The sequence below is a fragment of the Gymnoscopelus microlampas genome, assembly GCF_963454915.1.
Source record: "Gymnoscopelus microlampas genome assembly, chromosome: 5".
In the NCBI taxonomy this organism is placed as follows: domain Eukaryota; kingdom Metazoa; phylum Chordata; class Actinopteri; order Myctophiformes; family Myctophidae; genus Gymnoscopelus; species Gymnoscopelus microlampas.
In genome coordinates this window covers 13,773,476-13,797,578 of record NC_139942.1, presented here as the reverse complement: position 1 = coordinate 13,797,578, position 24,103 = coordinate 13,773,476, and the positions used below count along the sequence as shown (strand labels likewise).

The 24,103-nt window shown below is 43.2% G+C and overlaps 1 protein-coding gene across 3 annotated transcripts in view; it reads left to right on the top strand.

Moving 5' to 3' along the window:
- tmeff1a (transmembrane protein with EGF-like and two follistatin-like domains 1a) overlaps nt 1–24,103 on the top strand; it is a gene marked incomplete at its 3' end in the record, with an annotated part of 124,497 nt that overhangs the window by 71,045 nt on the left and 29,349 nt on the right. For all 3 annotated transcript variants that reach the window (XM_084058471.1, XM_084058470.1, XM_084058472.1), the window contains exons 2-3: nt 8,379–8,488; nt 14,892–15,021. In XM_084058471.1, coding sequence (XP_083914597.1) covers nt 8,379–8,488; nt 14,892–15,021 — 240 coding nt within the window. The remainder of the gene's footprint in view (nt 1–8,378; nt 8,489–14,891; nt 15,022–24,103) is intronic.

The window sequence follows — 24,103 nt, the reverse complement described above, 5'->3', positions numbered from 1 at the left end:
GCGCAACATAATTAATTCTACTCACCAAATGTCGGACAAAACGGAAGGTGAATCACTTTCGCACCGTTTACCGTGCACACCACCGACACCGAACGGCGACGGGTTTCGCCGAAACAACACGAGCGGCCGCCATTGCACTCTGCCCATCTCCTCCACAACACCACACACGCAGCTCCTTTGCTTCAACCCCCCCCCCCTTCTTACGTACCTCCTTTGTTCCACCCAGGCCGTTACTTTCACTTCACTCATGTCTCGATCACAATATGTCCGTCCTTCACGTGCCATGTTCATCCCAAACACACAAACAAACAGTGACGGCCACAGCACAGCACGTTGCCCAGGCTAATCTGGTAAACAAACCAGGCTATAGGTTCATGACACCAAAGGACTCGACAGTGATGTCATCATTATGCAACCCGGAAGTACAAATACCAAGGATACGTCAGTGATGTCAGTCGGGTTGCCAGGCATGCCAGGTTCTCTAAAAACAAGCGCCAGAAACAAGCAACCACCTTCATGAAAAAAAAAAAAACACCGAAGGGGTCCGCAATGTTCCAGGGGTGTCCCCGCGCGTCCCAACACTCCACAGGGGGTCAGTGGACCAGCAGGGGGTCCGCGGACCCCCTGTGGACCCCCTGAAACATAAAAAATATTATTTCTTCTAATTTTTTCCTTTTTCAAAAAAACTTTTCCACAGTTTTACTCCGGCGATTTGGGTCCCCCAATATACACGCGGCCACGCTGGGCCCCGTGCGCGGCTGGGGTTGAGGGGGGCGTAGCCCCCCGAAACTCTAGTATATATATATATATATATTCAAAGAACTGTGAAAATGTCCCAGATTTTTCAAAAATAGCAGATCTACAAGCTCATAGCGCTATGAGCTTGTAGATCTGCTATTGTTATAGAGCCAAAGTATAAAATAATGGTTAAAGTGGTTACACTTTACGCATTCCCGTTTTTGATGGGTTAATACTTTTTGGGTGTGAATATTGTCATGTCAGAGTGTATCAGAGCAACGGTCCGGATGTTACGTTTGTGACGTCCACCATCGACCCACACCTTTTAATATAGGATTATTACAAGAACCAATTAAGCCACATTTTATATTTTGTCTATTCGTAAATAGCCTATGTAGGAACCGATTTTTAAGTTTAGTATGCTGACATAAAGTAATTGGGTTAATGTGTATTCATTTTGTTAATGTGTTCAACTAATTAATCATTCAATTTGATATATGAGTATATTCATTTTACTGTGTGAAAGCGACTGAGAGGAGCAGAAAGTTAAGGTAGTGAGTGGTTTATTGACAGTTAGAGAGAAGCCACACACAGCCCTTATCTCTGGGAGACTAAGCAGAACGCATAGAAGTGCTCATTCCATTGGTGTGGGTAAAATACTTTTGTACGGATTACTTTTTGTACTTATTACTTTGGGTACTTTCTAAGTACCGCCCTGTCTATGTGATACTTTGAGTACTTTGTGGGCCGACCCTTATGTCTTGTGTTGTAATAAACGCTTGTGTGAGTCGGTGTGCAGGCCAGTTGTGATTAGACTTCTGTCAGCACATCTCCTTGTCCGGCAAGTCAAATACTGAGATCTCAAAGTTGTCCGTGTGTGTTTATTCGAATGTGTAATCTGAGCCTAAGGTGTTTGTAAAATGATATAGCAATCTATCAGCCTATCTACAAGCTCACAATGTGTCGTAATGTGAAACGTTGTGAGCTTGTACATGCACAATTTCTTTGTTAATTTTTTGGTTGATTTTAGTACTTTTACTTTTGGTACTTTAAATATTATTGTTGGTGTCGGGCAGAAACCGTATCTCCATATTTTACCTTTTTTTCTTTTCTTTTGTAGATGAACGCTCTACTTGATCATACTACAGCGTCACACAAAAGCATCTAACGTAGCAGATCTACAAGCTCGAAACGTGGCTCGTTCTGAGCTTGTAGATCTGCTACTTTTGCAACGTTTGAATTTAACTTAAGTTTTGGACGTATGAGGTTTCCACCCCGACAGAGACGATATTTTCATGCTAATACCTTTGTACTTAAGTTACTCAAGTAAAAGTAGCCTTCTTCTTCCCCCAATGCTGCTGTTTAGTGATTATAATATTACATAATATAATATAGTCTCCATTTCCTCGGTAAACCTCCGTTGGGGTATTAAGTCTTTCCCATAATGCATTTGTGACAGCGGTTGCTTTGACATGAATGGCGCGCCTGCCTGCCTGCCTGCCTGCCTGCCACGCCCCGTCTGGCGTCCTTCTCCTGTTTCTCTGCTCTCTCTTCAAAGAGCGATCGATACGCCATGGAAGCTCCTCTCTATGAAATGAAAACTTTCACGCAAAGCCACTCCTGGAGAGAGAGAGAGAGAGAGAGAGAGAGCGAGAGGGAGTGTGTGTGTGTGTGTGTGTGTGTGTGTGTGTGTGTGTGTCGCATGCATGCGCGCCAAAGTCTCTCAAACAAAACCCCACAAAAAAACAACAACAACAACCACACAAACATCTAGACTTTCACGTGTCACGTCAGACCACAGCGTTGACACGCGCGCAGCCGGAGGCTTACCGCCTAGTTTCCTGTCCTCAGGGCGTTTCCTGTCCGCGGGGCGTCCCGATGAGACCGATCCATTTCTCTCGTCAGAAATCGGAAGCCTATATTTGTGTATTTTCTTACGGAGATTAACTGAGGTTATGATGGTATGTAAGAGAGAGGATAGTGAATTTGTATTGTTGCTCAGGGGTGAAGGGATGGAGTTAAGTGCTGGTACTCAAAATTTTATATTACAAGGGCCCCCCTTAAAGGAATAGTTCACCCAAAAAAAATACACATTTTCTATCAATTACACACCCCATGAAGACTTGATTTTTTTAGTTTTTGACGCATTCCTGAGCCAATAATTTGATGGCCGGGTGTAAAGAGACTCCTTTGAGTCTCCTACCGGATACATTAGCATCTTTCCAAATTAATCAAATTATTGGCTTAGGAATTTGACAAAAAAATGAATACATCCATGAATTCAATGCTTCATGGGGTGTGCAGTTGATAGAAAATACATCTTTTTTTGGGTGAACTACTCCTTTAACTCTGACAGCATACAAATGGAACCAAATGGACCCGTCCGGGTCCATTTGGTTCCATTTGTACACTGTCAGAGTTACACACTTGTAAGGGTCAATTTAGAACCCCCTCAAGAAAACCCTGAGAGTACCTGGACCCCACTTTGAGAACCACTGGGGTAAAGGAATGGCTTAATGACGATGGATATGAAAATGCCATAGAAATATTATGAATTAAATGAAAACACAATGTCTCGAAGCCGTTGATAGATGGATGAAACAGGAACCACGGCTCTTTGAATCCCTTCATGCTCCGTGTATCAAGGTGTTTTTCTTTTACTCCCCGTTGCTCCATCTATTCAATTTCATCTATTCAATTTCGAGTCAATTCAATTTGATTATAGTGCCGAATCACAACAAAGTTGTCTCAAGACACTTTACATGCTGTGTAGGGGAGAGACCCGACTTTGTCCCACCCTGAGCAAGGTTTTTTTTTTGACCATGGCAACGAAAAACTCCCCCTTTAACTGAAAGAAACGTCAGGCAGACCCAGGCTCTAGGGTGCAGTCGGCCATCTGTGTTGCAGGTAAAGAGACGGAGAGAGGGAACAGACAGACAGACAGACAGACAGACAGACAGACAGACAGACAGACAGAGATACAAGCAATAGCCAAAACACTAGTAAAAAACTATGACAGCATCATACAGTAGGTGAATTAATAGACTAAATAGACTTAGTCTAAGTCTGTGTAGTCTTATAGAATTGGGGCCCTATCTTTGCCCGTGCCTTATCCGTTCGCACTACCCGCTACCCGTGAATTACGCACAAGGGAGCTGGCACTCTCCCTAAACGGTATCTTGCGGCCGCTATACCCGCTATTCATTATGCCGACTCCGTTATTTGGGCCTGGAGGTGTGCGTGTTGTTGCGCTTTCCCTAAAATTGCTATCTTGCCCACACGCGTTTGGGAAAGCGCAAACGCTACAAGCAAACATTACGCTACCCGTGTTTCACGGTTAGCGTGTAGTGCGAAGGGGTAAGGCGCCACGGAAAATAGGGCCCCTAGTCCAGTAGTTCTCAACCTGTGGGTCGGAACCCCAGGGGGATCCCACATGATTTTGGGGGGGTCCCCAGATGATAGTGAAGTGAGAATTTAAGACCTTTTTAATACCTAAAAAAACTAAAAACAAAGAAAAGAAAAAGACCATTACTGCATCGACAGTAATCAACAAACTATACTAAAACATTGGCCAAATTATCAAATAATATAATAAAGAGGCAAAAAATGGCAGATCTACAAGCTCACAACGCCAGCTTGTAGATCTGCTATTTTCACAAAAGGTCTTAGTCTATAGAGCAATAGTTCCTTCCGCCGTTTCCCTCTCTCTCACACACACACACACACACACACACGCACACGCACACACACACATAACGCCGCCCTGCCCTGCGGCCCTGTGGCCCGCTGATTGATGAGGTTAATGACTCACTTAATTAGCCGTGAAAGACACTTCAACCTGGAAGGATGAAGATAAGGGGAAAAAGAAAGAAAAAAAAAAAACACAAAGCCAAAGGGAGACAAATAATATCACTACTGGTAGTGATTTACAGCAGTGGTTCCCAAAAAGGGCGCTGGAACCAAATGGACCCGTACTTTCAGAGTTACAGACCTCTAAGGGTCCATTTAGAACCAGTGTTGCCAGGTCTGCTTATTATAATTTCCCCCCAAGATTTTATTTGAAAATCAGCTATTTTTTAAGTAGCTGATGCATATGTTTAAAGTGCTCATGTGGCCCGTAATCGCTTCTTTTGGGCTTGTTTTCCTAGACCTGTTTCTCTCACAGAATCTGGCAACACTGTTTAGAACCCCCTCGAGGAACGCTGAGGGTCCCTGATGTATAGAGTAACTTACTGTATGGTAAATATCCAAAGTTCAATCCCCGCGCACCCTTGAGCAAGGCACTCCACCCTATACCTGCTCGTTCTGAAATTTGAACGTTTAGGATTTAGAGTCACGGAGGGCTGGGCAGGGGGTGGTGGTCTGGTAATTGAGTTCAGAGTATTTATACGTAACCGACTAACCTGCCTGTATACTTTAACATCCCTGACCCCCCCTAGTTCAACCACTTAAACACCATATGGGTAACCGGAGTCCCCCATGTTATCAATACTAGTATATTTTCTGTCTTCTGTAATTGTGGGGAAAGCTTTCGCTGAAAATAGCAGATCGACAAGCTCACAACGCGACGCAACGCGTCGCGTTGTGAGCTTGTCGATGGGCTGTTTTCAGCGAAAGCTTTCCCCACAATACCGATGCTGGGGTTTAAGTAGTTCACAATGAAAAACAAACAATTTTTTACATTTCTCTTGCATATTAATGTTATTTTAACATACAAATCTGAGCGATTTGCCAATTATTCGGCCCACATATTGAGAATCGCTGTTTTTTATCTGAACTGCAGGAGTCAGATCTTTTTGTTTCTGCTTGTCCTGTCGGGGAGTCACGAATCAGATTGATCTGTGCTTAAAGACATGCCCCCCCCCCATCTCTCTCCTTTCTACTGTCCAGTAAAGCTGCAGTACGTGAACACACACACACACGCACACACACACACACATCACATCACATGCAGCGTGGCTAAGACCAGCTCCATCACTGTGATGTGACGTTAATTGCCTGCTGTTTGCCCAAGCGTTGACAGGTAGAGAAGTGTGTGTGTGTGCGTGTGTGTGTGTGTGTGCGTGTGCGTGTGCGAGTGCATTGCTATTCTTGTGAGGACCAAGCATATAATAGAATTTGAGAAATAGACATGGCAGGGACCATTTTCCTGGTCATTCACGAGAGAAATGGTTGTTTTTATGGTTTACCATTTATTCTTGCATGGCCCGGTGTCACACATGTATAATAGATCTATGCAAGCTCACGATGCCTCGCACTGCGGCACGTTGTGAGCTTGTAGATCGACACATTTTTGCTTTAGTGTTAATGTAAAAAGACAAAAAAATGTGTTGCTGTCGGTCAGAAACCTTTTTTCTTTCTTAAATTAACGCCCTACTACTTGATCGTACAGCGTCATACAAAAGCATCAAAAGTTGCAGATCTACAAGCTCGCGTTTTGAGCTTGTAGATCTGCTACTTACAGTATGATGCTTTTTGCAGTTTTGAACATTTCTACTCGACAGACGCTTTGTAAAAATGGCATTCATTAAATTGCTGCCCTAAAATTGTGATGTCCTCGCAAGTATAGTAATACACGTGCGTGCTTGCGTACGTACAGTACGCGTGTGTGTGTGTGTGTGTGTGTGTGTGTGTGTGTGTGTGTGTGTGTGTGTGTGAGTGTGTGTGTGAGTGTGAGTGTGTGTGTGCGTGTGTGTGTGCTAGAAAGGTTTGTAGTGGCAGATACGTCAGTAGAGGAAAGAAAGCTTGACATTTCACAGGAAAGCGAACGCCCCGAGTCTGAAAGGTGACGTAATGCTTTAGAGGGTACTGTACCTGAAAGACCGCAGGCTTGATACCCACAACAAGGCAGTTACAGTACGTCCATCAACCGCCACAACAGTGATTTATACTCTGTGTGTGTGTGTGTGTGTGTGTGTGTGTGCGCGTGCGTTTGCGCGTGGGTGGTTTTGTATAATGGCTTTAATTACTGTTTCCATCAGAAACGACACACCCTCCTAAAAGCCAATGACCACCCTGCTGTTTTTTCAAACGTTTTCAAAATGTATCAAAATCTTTCAAAAAAACAACCGATCTGCACCCTCACAACGCATCACATCCCGTCACGTTGTGTGCTTGTAGATCGATCAAACAGACAAAGTATGAAATAGGGCTTCATTATTTAATGTATGTTTTGTAATAATAATATAGATCCACACAGTAACCTGTAACTAAAGTTAAAGTGTAAAGTATTGAAAAATGGACTCAAGTAAAGTAAAAGTGCAGTACTTGAGTAATTGTACTTTCTACCTCTGGCAACCAGTTACAATCATTGGGCCTCATGCAGCAACCGTTCTTAAGAGGACATTTCTTCTTAAACCCACTTAAGACGTTTTTAAGAAGATTTTTGGTATACTCCAATGTTTTCTTAGCTGTGATCTGTTCTCAGGTAAGAACAGAATCTACACACACTGAAGAGCACTCATAGGCTTTGAGTTCTTAAGTGTGACATGTTCGTGCAAAAATAATTTATTCTTGAAGTTTCTTCAATTTCTACAGTTGTATAATATAGGATTTAAATTGCAATGATATTTTTATCATATCTTTAGAGCAGTGGCTCTCAGTGTGTAAAATAGCGATCCACAAGCTCACAACGCGTCGCATCGCGACGCGTTGTGAGCTTGTGGATCTGCTATTTTCAAACATGTCAGTACTTTTACTTTTGGTACTTTAAGTACTTTTTGAAACCAATACTTTTGTACTTTTACTCAAGTAAATCTTGAACACCAGACTTTTACTTGTAACAGAGGACTTCCACATTGCAGTATTGATACTTTTACTTGAGTCAAACATTTGAGTACTTTTTCCACCACTGCTAATTTACGGGGAAAAAAAAAAAGGAAAAAATAACATGGAGATAATACGTGACTGTCCATTATACACGTTGAATGAAAAGCAGGTCCTCTAGGACCCAGAGTTGAAAAAAACAACAACTAGCGATCTAATCGGATGTAGATGAGATAGGAATCTGTGTGTGTGTGTGTGTCTGTGTTGACGCTCGCGGCGCTTCTTCGACTCCGTGATGTCTTCTCCTCGGGGGGAAAAGAAATAAAACCAGCCCTCGCCACTAATGCGCGTTTTGATGTGACATAAAGGCTCATCCCGTGGTGTAAAGTAACTAAGTACAATGTACTCAAGTACTGTACTTAAGTACGCTTTTGAGGATTTTTTTTTACTTTACTGCAGTATTTCCCCATTTTCAATACTTTTTTACTTCTACTCCACTACATCTGATTGGCCAATATTGCACTTTTACTCCACTACAATTATTTGACAGCTTTAGTTACTAGTTACTTTAGAGATTTAGATTATTATCACAAAACCTACATTAACCACTTCAGCCCTATATGCATTTCGGCCATTTGAAAATAGCCGATCTACAAGCTCACAATGCGTCGCAATGCGATCTACAAGCTCACGATGCGGCACGTCGAGGCGCGTTGTGAGCTTGTAGATCGGTTATTTTTTGGCAAGAGATTTGGTGTAGACGGAAAAGGGTTGTCCAAGTACAAAGGCAACCGTTTTACTGAGAATAGAACAGAGATGTCTGTCTGTCTGTCTGCTTGTCTGACCTCTGTGTGTTTTCATGTTTTTTCCCCCAGACCTGTCAGAGAAGAAGAGTGACCTGCGAGTGTGTGATGAGTCCACGTGTCGTTACGGAGGCGTGTGCAGAGACGACGGAGCTACGCTCAAATGTGTCTGTCAGTTCCAGGTACGAACGCACTGGAGCATGCTGGGAAATCTGTCAGCTTTTTTATTTATTTATTTGATTCTCATTTGAACTTTATCTACCAAGGGCAGTCCTGTGTGTGTGTGTGTGTGTGTGTGTGTGTGTGTGTGTGTGTGTGTGTGTGTGTGTGTGTGTGTGTGTGTGTGTGTGTGTGTGTGTGTGTGTGTGTGTGTGTGTGTGTGTGTGTGTGTGTGTGTGTGTGTGTGTGTGTGTGTGTTAATCGTCATGATGACTCCAGCAGAGAGAGCAGAGAGAATTGCTTGTTCCCTGGGCAACAGGCTCTGTCTGACTTAAACCCTCCTTCCCCATGCACGCATGCACTCTCACTCACACACACACACACACACGCACACACCTTCCTTCCTTCCCGGTCAGTGATACACTATCGATGCCTTCTGTCTCTGGTGGGGAAATTCAACGGTTAATTCCAACACGCTCTGTTGCCTCAGACGTCTGCCTCGGCTCCTCGTTTCCTTATCTCCTTGTCTCCTCATCGTGTTTGTGGATCTGAGTTTACGCATTGACAGAATGTGAAAAACATTCACCCACAAAATCAATTCACAAAAGTGAATATTATTCACACACACACACACACACACACACACACACACACACACACACACACACACACACACACACACACACACGCACAAACAAAATTACATTCAAGATATGTGACAAATATTCACACACAAAAAATATATTCAGAATATTTGAAAATGATTCAGACTTCTTTGCTTATGGGTATTGCACAAGAAATGTGGCGCTGATGGCTGCACCCCCCCCCGACTCCATGCACGTTCTTTTCACACATGTTTTTTATATATATTTTATGTTTGCACTACAAAGTGAGCGAACACTCACAGCTGCTGCTGATTGAGAAATGCAGGCCTTTGCACATAATTACAATTACTGATTTATTTCGAAGACTCACATTATTCACATTTTTTTCTATAATTGATAACATGCAGCCACATATAAGAGACAAACAGAATCATTGCACTCCTATTTTCAATGAATTCTTATAATGTAATGTAAATACTGTAACATAGTACATATATGTCAAAAGGATACAACACTTATTTAGTAATGAAAAATCACACCCTGTGTGAAGGAAGCGGTGCCTTTGGGTCCACTTACCAAATTTGTACTTGGTAGCATGCTGCAAACTGGAATAATGGCTGTTCAAAGCCCAGCCAATGGGCAGACAGAGGGGGCGGGGCTTAAGTAATTACAGTTTGTCCCTATTGGTGGTTTTAGTCCATGTACAAAATTTTTACTCCGTAGCATGCTGCGAACTTGAGTTATGGCTGTTTAAAGGCCAGCCAATGGGAAGACAGAGGGGGCGGGGCTTGAGCAATTCATGCTCGTCCCGTATTGGTGGTCTAAGTCCACATACCAAATTTGGACTTGGTGGCATGCTGCAAACTGGAGTTATAGCTGTTTAAAATCCCGTGCTCATCCCGTGCTCATACGGGCGGACGTCCCTGGGGGTCCCTGGACCCCTCTTTGATAACCGGTGGCACGTGTGGCAAATGAGAGGAGAGATGGCATAGGCAATCTCCAAGTCCGTGTGTGTGTGTGTGTGTGTGTGTGTGCGTGTGCGTGTGTTTGTATGTGTTGCTTCTTTGCCGTGCTCATGCCGGGCTCATACACAGACACAGACACACAGACACCGAGTCAAAGCCACGTGTAGAGCGGTTGGCACCGCTAAAAATACATGACTCTGATAAAATATTGTTGTTATTCGTGATTCCTATATTAGTCCTATACATACAGCACGCACGCACGCACGCACGCACGCACGCACGCACGCACGCACGCACGCACGCACACACACACACACACACATTATTTCTGTACATTAATGAACACAAATGTTGATTTTAATCTAAACTCTAATGCAATGAAGTAAATATATGCAATCAAGTCCTGGAAAGAACTACCTCACAGACAGGGAATACATTTTAATTAAAATGATTGCTTTAGTTGATAACTAATTCACTAATTGTATTTGGCTGTACTTCAGACATACATTAAAGGGCTTGATTTGAAATGACGATGGTGAAAATAAACCAATAAATTTACCTTTGCATATATCTTCAATGATAAATAACCTTTGCATGCAAAACTATGGATTACATAAGTCTAATCTCTGTGATTGTTGGGAGAGGGCGCCGCTATTGTTGCCACATGGATTGAAGAATGGATAGAGTTTGTCAGTGAAGGTGCAGCCAGTGAAAGAGTAGAGATGAACTCTGAGGTCTTCGCATCATAAAAGGAGACCAGACCCTCCTCATAATCCACAACCACGCCCACTTTCTGGAGCTCCTCTCTTACAGGCAGGAGGACACGAAGGTTATCTCGTTATATCGAAATCTTTGTGTGATAAGATTTTTTTTTTTTATGTTTACCACTTGAACCCTAGCGTCCCTATTCTGAGGAGAACTATTGTCAAAAAATTGCTGATCTACAAGCTCACAACGCCTCGCAGCGCGAGGCGTTGTGAGCTTGTAGATCGGCTATTTTTTGGCAAATAGGTTTGTTGCAGAGGGAAAAAATAGCCCAAGTACAGAGCCAACGGTCAAGTTTACTATAGGGTTTAAAGGGGCTACACCATGAATTTCATTTTTTTTTAGGTTTTTAGTATTTTTTGGGCTCCCCAGTGTCTCTTGTACCCAAAAAAATATATTTTTTTAACATTCAGTCATTCATGCTCATTTCATGGATTTCCTGAATGGGCGTGTCTGAACAGGCCATTTCAGAATGGCTGTGCAAGTGATGTCACTTGCACGGATTTTGCATTGACGACGGCCAGACAGAACTGCTCAGTAGCTCCCCCCTGCCCAATAGGACGTTTTGGTATTGCAGCTGAAAAAGCTTGGAATGACAGACAGTCAGATTGTGAGAAAAAATATCTGGATGTTTTTTAGGCTTACAACCTGTTTAAAACGTATTAGGGGGCAATATTTATATATAATATCTTTTTTTTTAATTCATGGTGTAGCCCCTTTAAGTGGTAAATGTCTGAAAATACACATTAACATCCGAAGGGGGTCCTTGTTCTCATTTACATTCCTCACGTAAATCGACCGGCAACCGGCGTTGGGGCTCAAGTGTGATTGGTCCCTTCCTCTTGATGGACTCTCTGGCCACGCCTACACGCCACTCGGTCTTATCTTTAACCTGAGCCTCATAGTAAAAACCCTCCTGAGGAGAAGCTTTGTTTTCCTTATACAAAGAGACGATTCGAGAATCGCTCTTTGTTGTCTGGGCGATTCTCCTTTATGTCTCCGTGATTCGCTTGTTTTCCGTCCTCAGACACAGGATGAGTTGGCAGTGTGCCGTATCAGGGTCAAGAGTTACATCCACTGCATATTGCCTCGGCTCAACATCACACAGCTTATTCTCCATCTCTTCACTGAGTGTCTTCTCCAGCCGAGCCATAGCTGTCCTCACAGTCCCCTCATGTGGAGACTGTTGGACATTGACATTTGTCCAGTCCTTGGTGGGTGGAGGGGTGTTGATGGGTGTGAAGTTCACTCCCTATCGGCTGCCGTGTTAAGTCGTCACATGGGTGGGCCGCAAACACTTTAAAGATTTTCAGACTGTGTGGGTCCTGATCCAGAAAAGGTTCGAGAACCACTGATTTAATTAAACCATACCCACCTGTCTTAAGTTTCTGAACTCTTCTCTGTTGATGATCAAAATCCAATTGATGTGAGGTTTGTGTGGCGAATATGAGCTCAGCTGTCAAACGGCTGTGTTAATGATTAAATCGTGTTGATGCGAGGTATTTATAGAGAACATAATCCCATCTGTCACACTGCTGTGTGTCTGGTTGATGCATCATTCAGATCAGTCAGTCAGCATTGCCTCACACACCTTGTAAAAGCTAATTATTCCCTGGACTCATTTCGTGCTGTCAGCCAAAAGGTGCAGAATACAAATGTGAATTCATACCATTACATTTATATTCTGTTTGTTTGATTTTTTCCCCCCCTCTTTGCTGTGGATCTAATATTTTCTAGCAAGAGTTAGATGTCCACATCTATTGTTTGCTCTGTGGTCATACTGTATGTGCAAATAGCACTGCAAACTTCTGATTGTAATTTTTCAGTGTGTTATCATCAACCACGTTTTTGGATCAAAGTCCTTCAGATATTGTTTTATGACACTGTTTGTCAACATAGGGTTTGGGGACCACCAGGGTGTCCAACAGGACCCTTACAGGCCTGAAACTACAAGATTGTACAAATGGAACCAAACGGAACCGGAAGAGGTCAATAAACACTGAGGGTTTTATAGGACCTGTTAGACAAAGTATTTTAAATGTAAATGTGTTGTTTTACATTTTTTGCCTAATAAAATATTCAATCAATAGTGTTTTATGGCACTCTTGCTGTTTGCATTGGAGCCCCATGTCATATGTACCTCAAGTTGTTGAACGTTCACAGAATGTATCTTAATAAATGTATGGAGCCATACCGATATATCCGGGTTTATATTAGTGTCTGCAATTATGCAGCAGATTTCAATCCGTGTCCTGATTATAACCAATTTCAATCTGGGGTCTCTATTTTGACCATGGTATTGTAGATGAAAAATTTAGAAAATAAAGAAGCTTGCTGTACAGTAGCTGTGTTTTCAGTGATTTCCGTACAGTGGATCACATATTGTCTTTACAATACATGCAGTTCACACTACTTTAAATTCAGCAGAGGCCATATACCTCTGCCAACACCATGATGCAACTGTCAACTATATGAGTGATGTGTAATTATGGATCTGCCATTGATTGTGACCTTGATTGTTTTATTATCATTTTTTAACCTCACTCGAAAGGAGCTAGGAGTACAACAGTTCACCGCATTTACCCTAGCGCCCCATATTCTCGAGTTAACATTGAAAGCAGATCTACAAGCTCACAACCCGTCACAATACGATACATCAGGGGTCTTCAACAGAGGCTCCGGGACCCCTAGGCGGTCCTCATAGTTACTACAGGGGCGCGGCCAAATCTTTGTGTGGTAAGATTTTTTTTTTTACGTTAACCACTTGAACCCTAGGGTCCCTTTAGCCAAAAAATAGCAGATCTACAAGCACACAACGCCTCGCGCTGCGAGGGGTTGTGAGCTTGTAGATCCGCGATTTTTTGGCAAAGAGGTTTGGTGCAGAGGGAAAAAAAGCAGCCCAAGTACAGAGCCAACGGTCAAGTTTACTGTAATTGAGGGTTTAAGTGATAAATGTCTGAAAATACACATTGACACCCGAAGGGGGTCTGGAAAACGTTGAAGACCCCTGCGAGCAGATGCTTCCATTCTTTTTAATTGTATTCTATCCAGAGGTCACAGAAGCATCCCCAAACGCCCTCAAGGTCACATGTCATTAGCGCCGGGACTCGTGGGACACAGCTAGGAACGCGACCAAACGGCATCTCGCATTCCCTGCCTGGTCTAACCGGGGTCAGAGGTCATGGAAATGTGGCAAAGGTCACGGAGGTCACCACACATGGTCATGCGATAGAGAGTTCATTCAGAAGTCAGGTTGAATATTTGCCCCCTCATCACAACCCTGTGAGCTTGTAGATGTGATATTTTCACTATTGTTTTTATAAATGTTTGAAAATTTGTACTATATTTCATCTTCGGAAAAAAAATGCTGTTTGAGCTGTGAGCTTGTAGATACGCAGGGACTGCGGATGCTGATGCTGCACTGTTGTTTCGTCCAGTTGTTTGAGTGTTGACTGTTTCATTGAACACAATGGAAACAAGCCGTAGGCTTCTTTTTTTTTTGTCTCATCCATGTGGTTGTCTCTTCTTAACTCCGTTGTACTGCTGTGCCTTTAAAATTCCATCAATGAAATAAAAAATAAAAAAACACCAGGTGGAAAGTGGTTCACATGAATTGTTGTCTACCACTAATTACCAAATAACCAGTGGTGGAAGACGTACTCAAAAGTTTTATTTAAAGCGGCACGATGTAACTTATTTTTATGAATAACACGTTTTTAATCTGTATGGTACAGTATGTTAATACAATGTAACTTATACAATTGGGGTGGTTGTATTTTGTCTCCCATCTCTGCTTTTGAGACATATAGATCGTGTCAAAGATCATGTCTCACCTAGACACAGGATCCGACACAAATTTTGACCTGATGATGGTCAAGATTCAATTTATCCCCTGAGCAAGCATGCAGGCTCTATTAGCTGAATGGTACAACACAAATAAAAAACAACACTTGCGCTGGAAACCGGGTTCAAATCCGGGGTAGAAGAGGAAAAGTATCAAAACCCACAATGTAGAAATACTCAGTTACAAGTAGCAGTACTGTGTTCAGTAAGTGTAATCCTGCGTGCTCCTTGTCGTCTGTGTGTTGCAGTGTCACAGGAACTACATCCCAGTGTGCGGCTCCAACGGAGACACGTACCAGAACGAGTGCTACAGGCGACAGGCCTCCTGTAAGCAGCAGAGGCTCATCTCCAGAGTGTCGGACGGGTCCTGCTCCGCTGGTGAGTCCACAATGGTGGAAAAAATAAATCCAATTTTTTAAAGATGGGGTGCCGTGATTTTCAGTGACCCCCCCCCCCCCCCCTAAAACATAATCATCAGGTATTATGGTTATACTAGGAGGAAGATTTTTTTCAAAAAAGTGTACAGAAAGTGTTAAAATTATGTTTTTATGTGGACACGCCTCCAGTTCATTAAGTATACCTGGTTCTCACCTTAGCACCTCCTCCACCACCGTAGCACCACCTGTCCTAGTCCCTCCTCCTCCTCATGCCCACACCTGTTGTCTTATGATAATGAGGGGGAGGGTATAATTTTACTGTGCTGTTTTTCTATTGGCACGTTTGACCCTCAAGGTTTCAGCCTCCAGGAAGAAACTCAAAATAGTCAAGAGAAGACATAAAACACCATAAAAACACCACCAGAGGCTTAATGAAGTTCTATCAACCTCATAGACACATGAAAAACAGAAAAAGTGCAAAACCATGGCACCACCTCTTTAAGTATCAATACTGCAATGTAGAAATACTCCAGTTACAGGTAAAAGTCCGGAATTCAAAATTGACTTGAGTAAAAGTACAAAGGTAATTGGTATCAAAACGTACTTAACGTACCAAAAGTAGAAAGTACTCATTATCCAGAATATCCCAAATGTATAAAAGATCTTTAGAAAATAGCAGATCTACAAGCTCACAATGCGTCGCATCGCGACGCATTGTGAGCTTGTTGATCTGCTATTTTCAAATGGCTGAAATGTATATAGGGCTGAAGTGGTTAATGTATTTGTTGTAACTAGAAGCTCGGCCCTGCTACGCAGGGCCTCGCGTCTAGCCTGCCGCCACGCCCACGTAGCGGCCGCGGCCACTTGGCAGCGCATATAAGTGGCATAGCGTCATGAGGGCCAGTGGGGCCGTGGCTCGGTCAGTGAAGACCCTGTAGCGCGGATGATATGTGGCATAGAGGGGCAGATTTTAAATCTCCAGAGGAAACATCCGTGGGCTACCATTGGTTCAGCGATGTGTGCGGGCGCCCTGCGGTTCCTCCTCCTCCACCAATGTGCAGTATTGAGAGCCCTGACGTCACAACATTTGGAGCGATGGGCACTGCACTCTGGTTGGTTAGGGTACACCTAGGGCCCAGGTAGAACCCAGTTAAAGCCTGCATGGGCAAACCCAGTTAGGACCCGCCTTGGTCCCACATAAACGTGGCTAGTTGGGGCCCACCTAAGGGCCAGGTAGAAGCGACTTATATCCCGCATGGGCATCGCAGTTAAGACCCACCTCGGCCCCACATAGAATTGCCTAGGTGGGGCCCACCTAAGGGCCAGGTAGAGTCGGTGGGGACCCCCCACAGGCCAATGTTAAAATGGTAGCACTTGTTCCTCAACATAGTGTGAATGTGCGTGCAAAGTTGACCACAATCGGACGCTGCATTCATGATTTGCGGCATTTTGTGCAAACTTTAGATGTGAATCTTAGCCAATCGGGATGGAATATGAAAGATTAAACAGATCCGTCTTGATCACATGACTATAGAGATCATGTGTACCGATTTGCGTGAAATGTAGATAAAATCGGAAGGAGTAATGTAAAGAAATATGTTGTACATAAGGCGGCCTCCTGGTGGAGCTATAAAAGGTAGATGTGAGAAATGCAGGGGTTGGTAGCCACTGCCCTAATCGGACCGAAATGATCTGAAATTACTACATGACCATAATGCAGCCTAAATGTGCGTTGCACGGGGCGGAGCAGCAATAATAACAGTTACCGCACAAACGTGCATTGTTGACAAAGTGATTGCACAGCCGCTGCAGGCATGACAACCACGTTAGCGTTAGCTACATGCCAACTATCACAGCGCCCTGTCCGTCGTCGCTGCGACTGACTCTGATGGCTACAGCCATAGATATATAAACACTACAGCAAGCTCTCTGAGATGCCATTGTCTGGGAACTGCTCTTAGCGTGACACGACCAATGAGAGTGAGCGCTTTCGTTGTTGCTAAGATACGGTGCATGGCACACGGCGTCTCTGCCCCATAGCTTGTAGATCTCTCACACATGATTGGCGTAGGCTGCGTTGCCGTCGACGCTGATTGGCTGCATGTTGCTGTGACGTTGAAATGGGGTGCCAGGTCTGCTTTGTGTGTAAGCGATTTTGGGCTCATTTGGGCGCGCTTTTGGGCTGTTTTCCATAGAGCACGGCAGGGCTTGTTTCTGTCCCGTGACGGATGTGGCAAAGAAGGTGCAAAACGAACCATCCGGAAGTAAAGTGCGAGATGAAATATATAGCACTTTTTGATTATTAGAGAAGGAGACAGATGTGAAGGTGGAAAATGGAATGTAGGAGATTATATAGTTTTTCATGAGGGATTTTTGTAGCAAGTTGTGAGTGAATTGGGCCACTCCTGTGGGCGGGGGCTGATTAGAACCATTGGGGTTTGGGAAGGAGACGCTCTCTGTTTGAGTGGTAGGATAATAATCACAATCTACAAAGTAACTAGTAACAAAACAAATGTTTTCAAATAATTGTAGTGGAGTAAAATGTACAATATTTGCCTCTGAGACGTAGTGGAGTAGAAGTAAAAGTATTGAAAATTGAAAATAATCTTGTGAAGTAACAATTCCTCAAATGTGTTCGTAAGTACAGTACTTGAGTACATGTACTTAGTTACTTTCCACCACTGACTCACACAGCTGACGCTCGTCACGGTTTAGTCGAGTGGTTCTCAGCCTTTGTAATTTCAAGGACTCCACGCACACATGTGCGGTGTTGGCTGTGTTATTGGTAACCAATGGTAACCAATTGCCCGTTCACTTCTAACTTCACGTGAATAGACACTATTTAATGGGTTTGTATGTTTGTTAGCCCAGTTCTCGCCCGATGAAGACCTTAACTGTTCGAAACATGTTGGCAATTTTTATAGAATAAACTTTATTTTAACTTTTTGGAGTGCTTGGATCTCCTCTTCCTTTTAAAGCCTATATTCCCGCTGATCCTAAAAAAAACTTCAATATTCTTTTAAGTCATTTCTATCTCCTTTGAGAACCTAGGTTGGTCTCTGTGTGTGTTTTTTTTTAACTCCCATTTGATATACAGTAGTTTCTGTCGGGTAGAAACCTCATTAGCCTGGGATCCAGCCTGCTTCGCTGCGTTCGGCGGACTTTTTTTCTCTCTCCGCTTCTCAGTCTGGAATGCCTCCTATCTCCAGGAGGCGGGACACAGCAGCCAAGGTTCGAAACCTACCGTGGCTTCTGATTGGTCTAAAACAGTCTAAAACAGTGTGATCGTTGTGATTCGTCATTCGTTTGAACAACATCCAACCAGCAACGACGTTGCCTAACGTAACATATGTAGTTCCAGTGTAGTTCTGCAAAACGAGTCAATGGGGTGCATTCCAGACTGAGAAGCGAAGAGAGAAAAAAAAGTCCGCCGAACGTAGCGAAGCAGACTGGATCCCAGGCTAAAACCTCATAACGTCCAGAACTGTTACTTTTCAGGATTCAAATTCAAAAATAGCAGATCTACAAGCTCACAACGCGTTGCATCGCTTGTAGATCTGTTATTTTTGCTACTTTGGTGTGACAGTGTAGTATGAGGAAGCAGGGCATTCATCTATGAAAAAACATGAAAGCGTTCTGCCCCGACAACAACGATATGCATTAGGCCGGTGGTTCATTCACACACACACACACACACACACACACACACACACACACACACACACACACACACAGTAGCAGAGGAAACCATGCAAGTCACTCATCGGGGGCAGTTAACCCATTAAGACCGGGAACGCATCTGTGTAACAGCTTTAACCATTATTTTATACTTTGGCTATTCACGATTTTTCAAAAATAGCAGATATACAAGCTCATAGCGCTATGAGCTTGTATATCTGCTATTTTTGAAAAATCATTTGTGCAAATATTTGAATATATAGATATTTTTAAAGGGAAACATTTCGACTCAAATCTTTGCTTCTGGGGGTCCCTGTTACAAAATATTTTGAGATGGGGGTCCGCGGCCAAATACATATCATTTTGGGGGTCCTTGACATGAAAAAGTTTGAGACCCACTGATATAGAAACAGTTAGGAATTAGAAGACATTTGTAGAATCCCCCGAAGCAAAGATTTGAGTTAAAAATGTTTGCTTTATGAAAATATATATATTCACACAAATTTGCAAAAATGAGTGTGTAAATCTGTTATTTTTGAATAGCCAATGAAATCTTAAAATGACACAGATGCGTTCCCGGTCTTAATGGGTTAAGAGGTTCAGTGCCTTGCTTAAGGACACTTTGGCTGAGGGGGAGCCAGGGATTGAACCAACCTATCTTTTTCCCAAGCGGCCCATTTAGCTCCTGAGCAAACTGCCGCTAAAAAGCACTAACCCGCACGACTTGGTGAGCCGTAAGTGTCGGCGACGCGGTGATAAAAGACGGCGGGGGAAATCAAGGCCTCCTGTTTGACAGATTGAGCTCAGCCTAGTGCTGTCACCTCTACTACTGATGTTTTCATCTGAGGGATTCTGTGTGTGTGTGTGTGTGTGTGCTTCTGAGGGCCTAATGTCCCCACAAGTATAGTAGAATTTGAGAAATAGACATGAGGACAATTTTCGAGAAGAGACACTTTAGTTTTTTGGTAAAAAGAAAAGGGGAGTCAGGCTTACAACTAGGAAAACATTCAGGTTAGACGTTAGTGTTAGAATTTTGCCTGATTTATACTTATAGTTGTGTGCTGATGTTGTTGTGTGCCGAAAATAGCAGATATACAAGCTCACAAGTTGCAGATAGCAAAGTTGTGAGCTTGTAGATCAGCTATTTTCGTTACATGGCAGTAGAACACAACTAGTATGTTATGCCAGGTTAGGCATTTCAAATATTGCTGTCCTAAAATGTTGATGTCCTCACACGTATAGTAATACAGCTGTGTGTGTGTGTGTGTGTGTGTGTGTGTGTGTGTGTGTGTGTGTGTGTGTGTGTGTGTGTGTGTGTGTGTGTGTGTGTGTGTGTGTGTGTGTGTGTGTGTGTGTGTGTGTGTGTGTGTGTGTGTGCGTGCGTGCGTGCGTGCGTGCGTGCGTGCGTGCGTGCGTGCGTGCGTGCGTGCGTGCGTGCGTGCGTGCGTGCGTGCGCTGAGCGAGGCTGGGCACAGCAGTGTCCTTGGTGCAGGTTTTTATGTGCCCGGGTGGAGATTATTCTGTTCTGGAGCATTAAATCATCGGGTTACACAGCTTCCTGTGTCCAGGAAACAAACATTAAATCATCGTGTTACACAGCTTCCTGTGTCCAGGAAATAAACTGTGTTTGTTCCGCTCGTGTTCCGCCCCGCCTGGACGCAACGAAACCGTCAGGAACTCAACCTGTGAGCCGCATACTGACGCAGAAACCTGATTCCTCCAGTCTTGTGTGTGTGTGTGTGTGTGTGTGTGTGTGTGTGTGTGTGTGTGTGTGTGTGTGTGTGTGTGTGTGTGTGTGTGTGTGTGTGTGTGTGTGTGTGTGTGTGTGTGTGTGTGTGTGTGTGTGTGTGTGTGTGTGTGTGTGTGTGTGTGTGTGTGTACAATTCTTAATATTGTCCTCATTGTATTCCGTAAATCGATACGTATTTGAAAAGATGTTGTGCCAGGGAAGGTAAACCCTGGGGGGAAATTCGGTTTCAACTTCGACCAGCTGATGGCTACTCAGGTGGTCATGATGAGCGGTCAGGGGGGGCTAACTGGGTTGTTAGTGATTAAGTGTCTTACTCAGGGACCCCCAGATTTGTTTTTGTTTATTGATTAGATCTTATTATCTACAGAGTTCTACAACAGTCTGTACTGTATGGTGTGTAGAGAGTGAAACCCAACAGTCACTCATACATTCTCTCATACTGTAGTTTACTTCTAGCAGGTGAAATTTAACTTTTCCTCGTTTTGCCGGGGATCCCCTGGAGCCCTCTCAGGGACCGCTGGGGGGGTCCCCCAGACCCCACTTTGAGAACCACTGATGGACAGTATATTTGTGATGCAAAATTCAGGGGAAATTGGGAGTGTTTGGGAGCCGGGAGGGAGCAGAGTCTAGGTCCTGGACTCTAGGACCTGTGGAGCGTTGGCCCAGTGTGTTAAGGAAGGCTTGAACAGCATTCCTGTGTTAGATAATCTCATGGTTCTTTTTGACTTTAAGAACTGAGGGAACCGTGTCAGTGTAAAGTATTTCATGGGTTCTGTTGGGATTTGTTTCCATACTCTGTTTAAGATAAGTTTCTCACAACCTAATTGGGGAACCCAGAAGTCAGAACAAAAAACAACCAAAAATAAGAAATGCCTGAAAAAAAGAAAATTGATCTATAAACTAAATAAAAAAATAAAAAAAAGATATTTGCCATGTTGAGATTTACATTTTTATTTTATTTTTATGAGTAGTGTGACGTATGTACCTCCCAGTTCAAGGGTGGTCGTGGTTATAATGGTAATAAATAAATAAAAACAGAACTTCACAGGTTCTCGAAGGTTCTGGGTTTAACCCTTCGTAGTGGAAAAGAGACAAAAGTTAGCAGGTTGTAGGATCCGGTATTGGATTAAAGGATAGAAGGAGGATTGAAGGTGTGGGGGTGCCGTGCCCTTTGTTGCCTTGTAGGCCAGCACCAGTGTTGTGTACTGGAATGCGGGCAGCGACCGGAAGCCACTTTCTTGGTAATCGTAAGGATCCAGTTTTTAAAGGGATATTTCACTTTCGAAAACATTTTTTATCGTCTACTCTGGCCTTTGTCAACCCCCCAGACAGTTTTTAAGTTGCTTGATTCAGTATTTAGATATTTGATATTCATTTTATCAGACACGCCCCCTTCCTATACAAACCCATTGTGGCATTTTAACCATGTTAGATTCATCAGAAACACCCGTCCTTGGTTCTGGTGACAGATACTGCCCTCCTAATACGTGAGGAGACCGTGTTTTTTCAATTACTTTTTTTATTTATTTTTAAGTTTTTCTTTTTTAATGATTTTTTTTTTAAATACAATTTTTAAAAAATGCTTTAAATAAATGAGAAAAGTAATCGAAAAAACATGGCCCCCTCACATTTCAGGAGGGCAGGGTGAGTCACCAGAACCAAGGACGGGTGTTTTTGATGAAGTGTTACAACTGGAGTTTGAAGTTATAATGGATTTGTATAGGAAGGGGGCGTGTCTTATCAAATGAATATCAAATATCTAAATGTGAATCAAGCAACTTAAAAACTGTCTGGGGGCTCACAGGGGAGTAGACGATAAAATGACAAAAAAAAGTGGCAATTAAGTAAGGACTCTTAATAGTGTAGAGCCAGATGAGGTGTAAAGGTGTCCTGGTAGACAGGGCTCTAACTCAGAGTGCCTCTCATCCACCTCTCCTAATGAATATTGATCTGAGTCTGATGAACTGGCTCTGTCACACAAATCAATCCCTCCAATGAGAGTTGAGAGTGAGAGAGAAACAAAGTTCTGGTTGTAGACGGGGACACCTTGCCTTGGGAGATGACCTTTTGTTGTTCAGTCACATCATTCAAAACAAAAAAAAGGACATTTTCAGCATTAAGCCATTAAGACCTGAGTTTTCTATAAAAAACGTATGTTGCTGTATCAGTGGTGCTCAAACTTTTTCATGTCAAGGACCCCCCAAAAGTATATGTATTTGACTCCCATAAAATATTTTGTTCCATGCAGGGACTCCCAGAAGCAAAGGTTTGAGTTAAAAATGTTCGCTTTAAAAATATACACACATTTTCAAGAGTTTTCAAAAATAGAAGATCTACAAGCTCGAGGTATGAGCTTGTATATCTGCTATGTTTTTATTTTTTGTTAAAAAGTTAAAGCTCTATATGAAAGTAATCATTGCCATAGAGTGTGTTAAATAATAGAGGCCTCCCTGTCTCTGCAGCTCTTCATAGTAAACAGAAAAGACATTGTCAGCTGGGTTGAACTGTATCTTCAACAGACGCCAAGAGCAGATGATGTATGATGATGTTGGGAGGAAATGACAAATGCATTTAATACGTCTGACACTGGTCCTATGAGAGACGTTTCTCATTAGAAGATGATGCTCACAACCTTGCAGTACAAACAATGATCTATTTAGTTGATCAATGCCTACAATATTATCTGGCCCTTGTTAACATCAGAATGGCAGTGTGCTGCTGATTTTCAAATGGCAAACCTCCAGTGGTAGCCTAGACGGTGACAAAGTACATTTACTTGAGTTCTGTAGTTAACTCTTTGACTGCCAGATCAATAGTGTAATAGTGTGCCATTGCTGCCAGCAAAAACAGCGAAATGTGGACAATCGGGACATTTCACTGTCATGAACACCCAGAATTGGAGCCAGTTTCCAGGCCCTGTCCCTGGTAAACCTGGAACGCTTTAACAAAGTTCGAACCGTTGTCGGTGACGGTGGCTGTCACTTTCCCACTAAGGCCATAGGATGTATGAATCTGCTCAATTTCAGAGGCCACCACGTTATAAGTGTGCCTTCCCTTCACTCGCCTACAAGCAATCGCAGCTTTCTTGCGCTGCAAAGTAGAGGGACGGATCCAGTGGGCTGTCATCCCCATAAAACTCTTATTGTGTGCTGTCCACAGGTCAGCTGTGGTGGAAACGTATTGTAAGCCCTCAAACAGTTCTTTCTCCATATCACAGTAAGCTTTGTCGAGGTAGCGCGTCTTGTTGCGTGTCATAGGAATTTTATTAATGATCTTACGGAATGATGGAGACTCTACGGTTGAAATAGGTAGCATCTCCTCCTTCACGTAACCAGCTACAAGCTCATTGATTTCCTTTTGAGTGACGGTTTTACTTGAAGTTACACTCAAATCTAATGGTTGCTGTTTCGGAGCTGGTCCGGAATTGTTGTTTACATCCGTGTCGTCGGCCCCCGCCACTAAGGCTGTGTTTGCTACCAAGATGCTTCTTTAAATTGGATGTAGAGTCCTTCGAAGCAGACAGGCACTTGTTATCCGGACACAGCTTGCATCTGACAGTATAGTTTTTGTCATCCCTGTCCTCGACAAAATCAAAATAATGTTTATACTTCCAATTAGTTAAGGCTGACGCTGACGCTGAGCTCTCGTTCTCTGC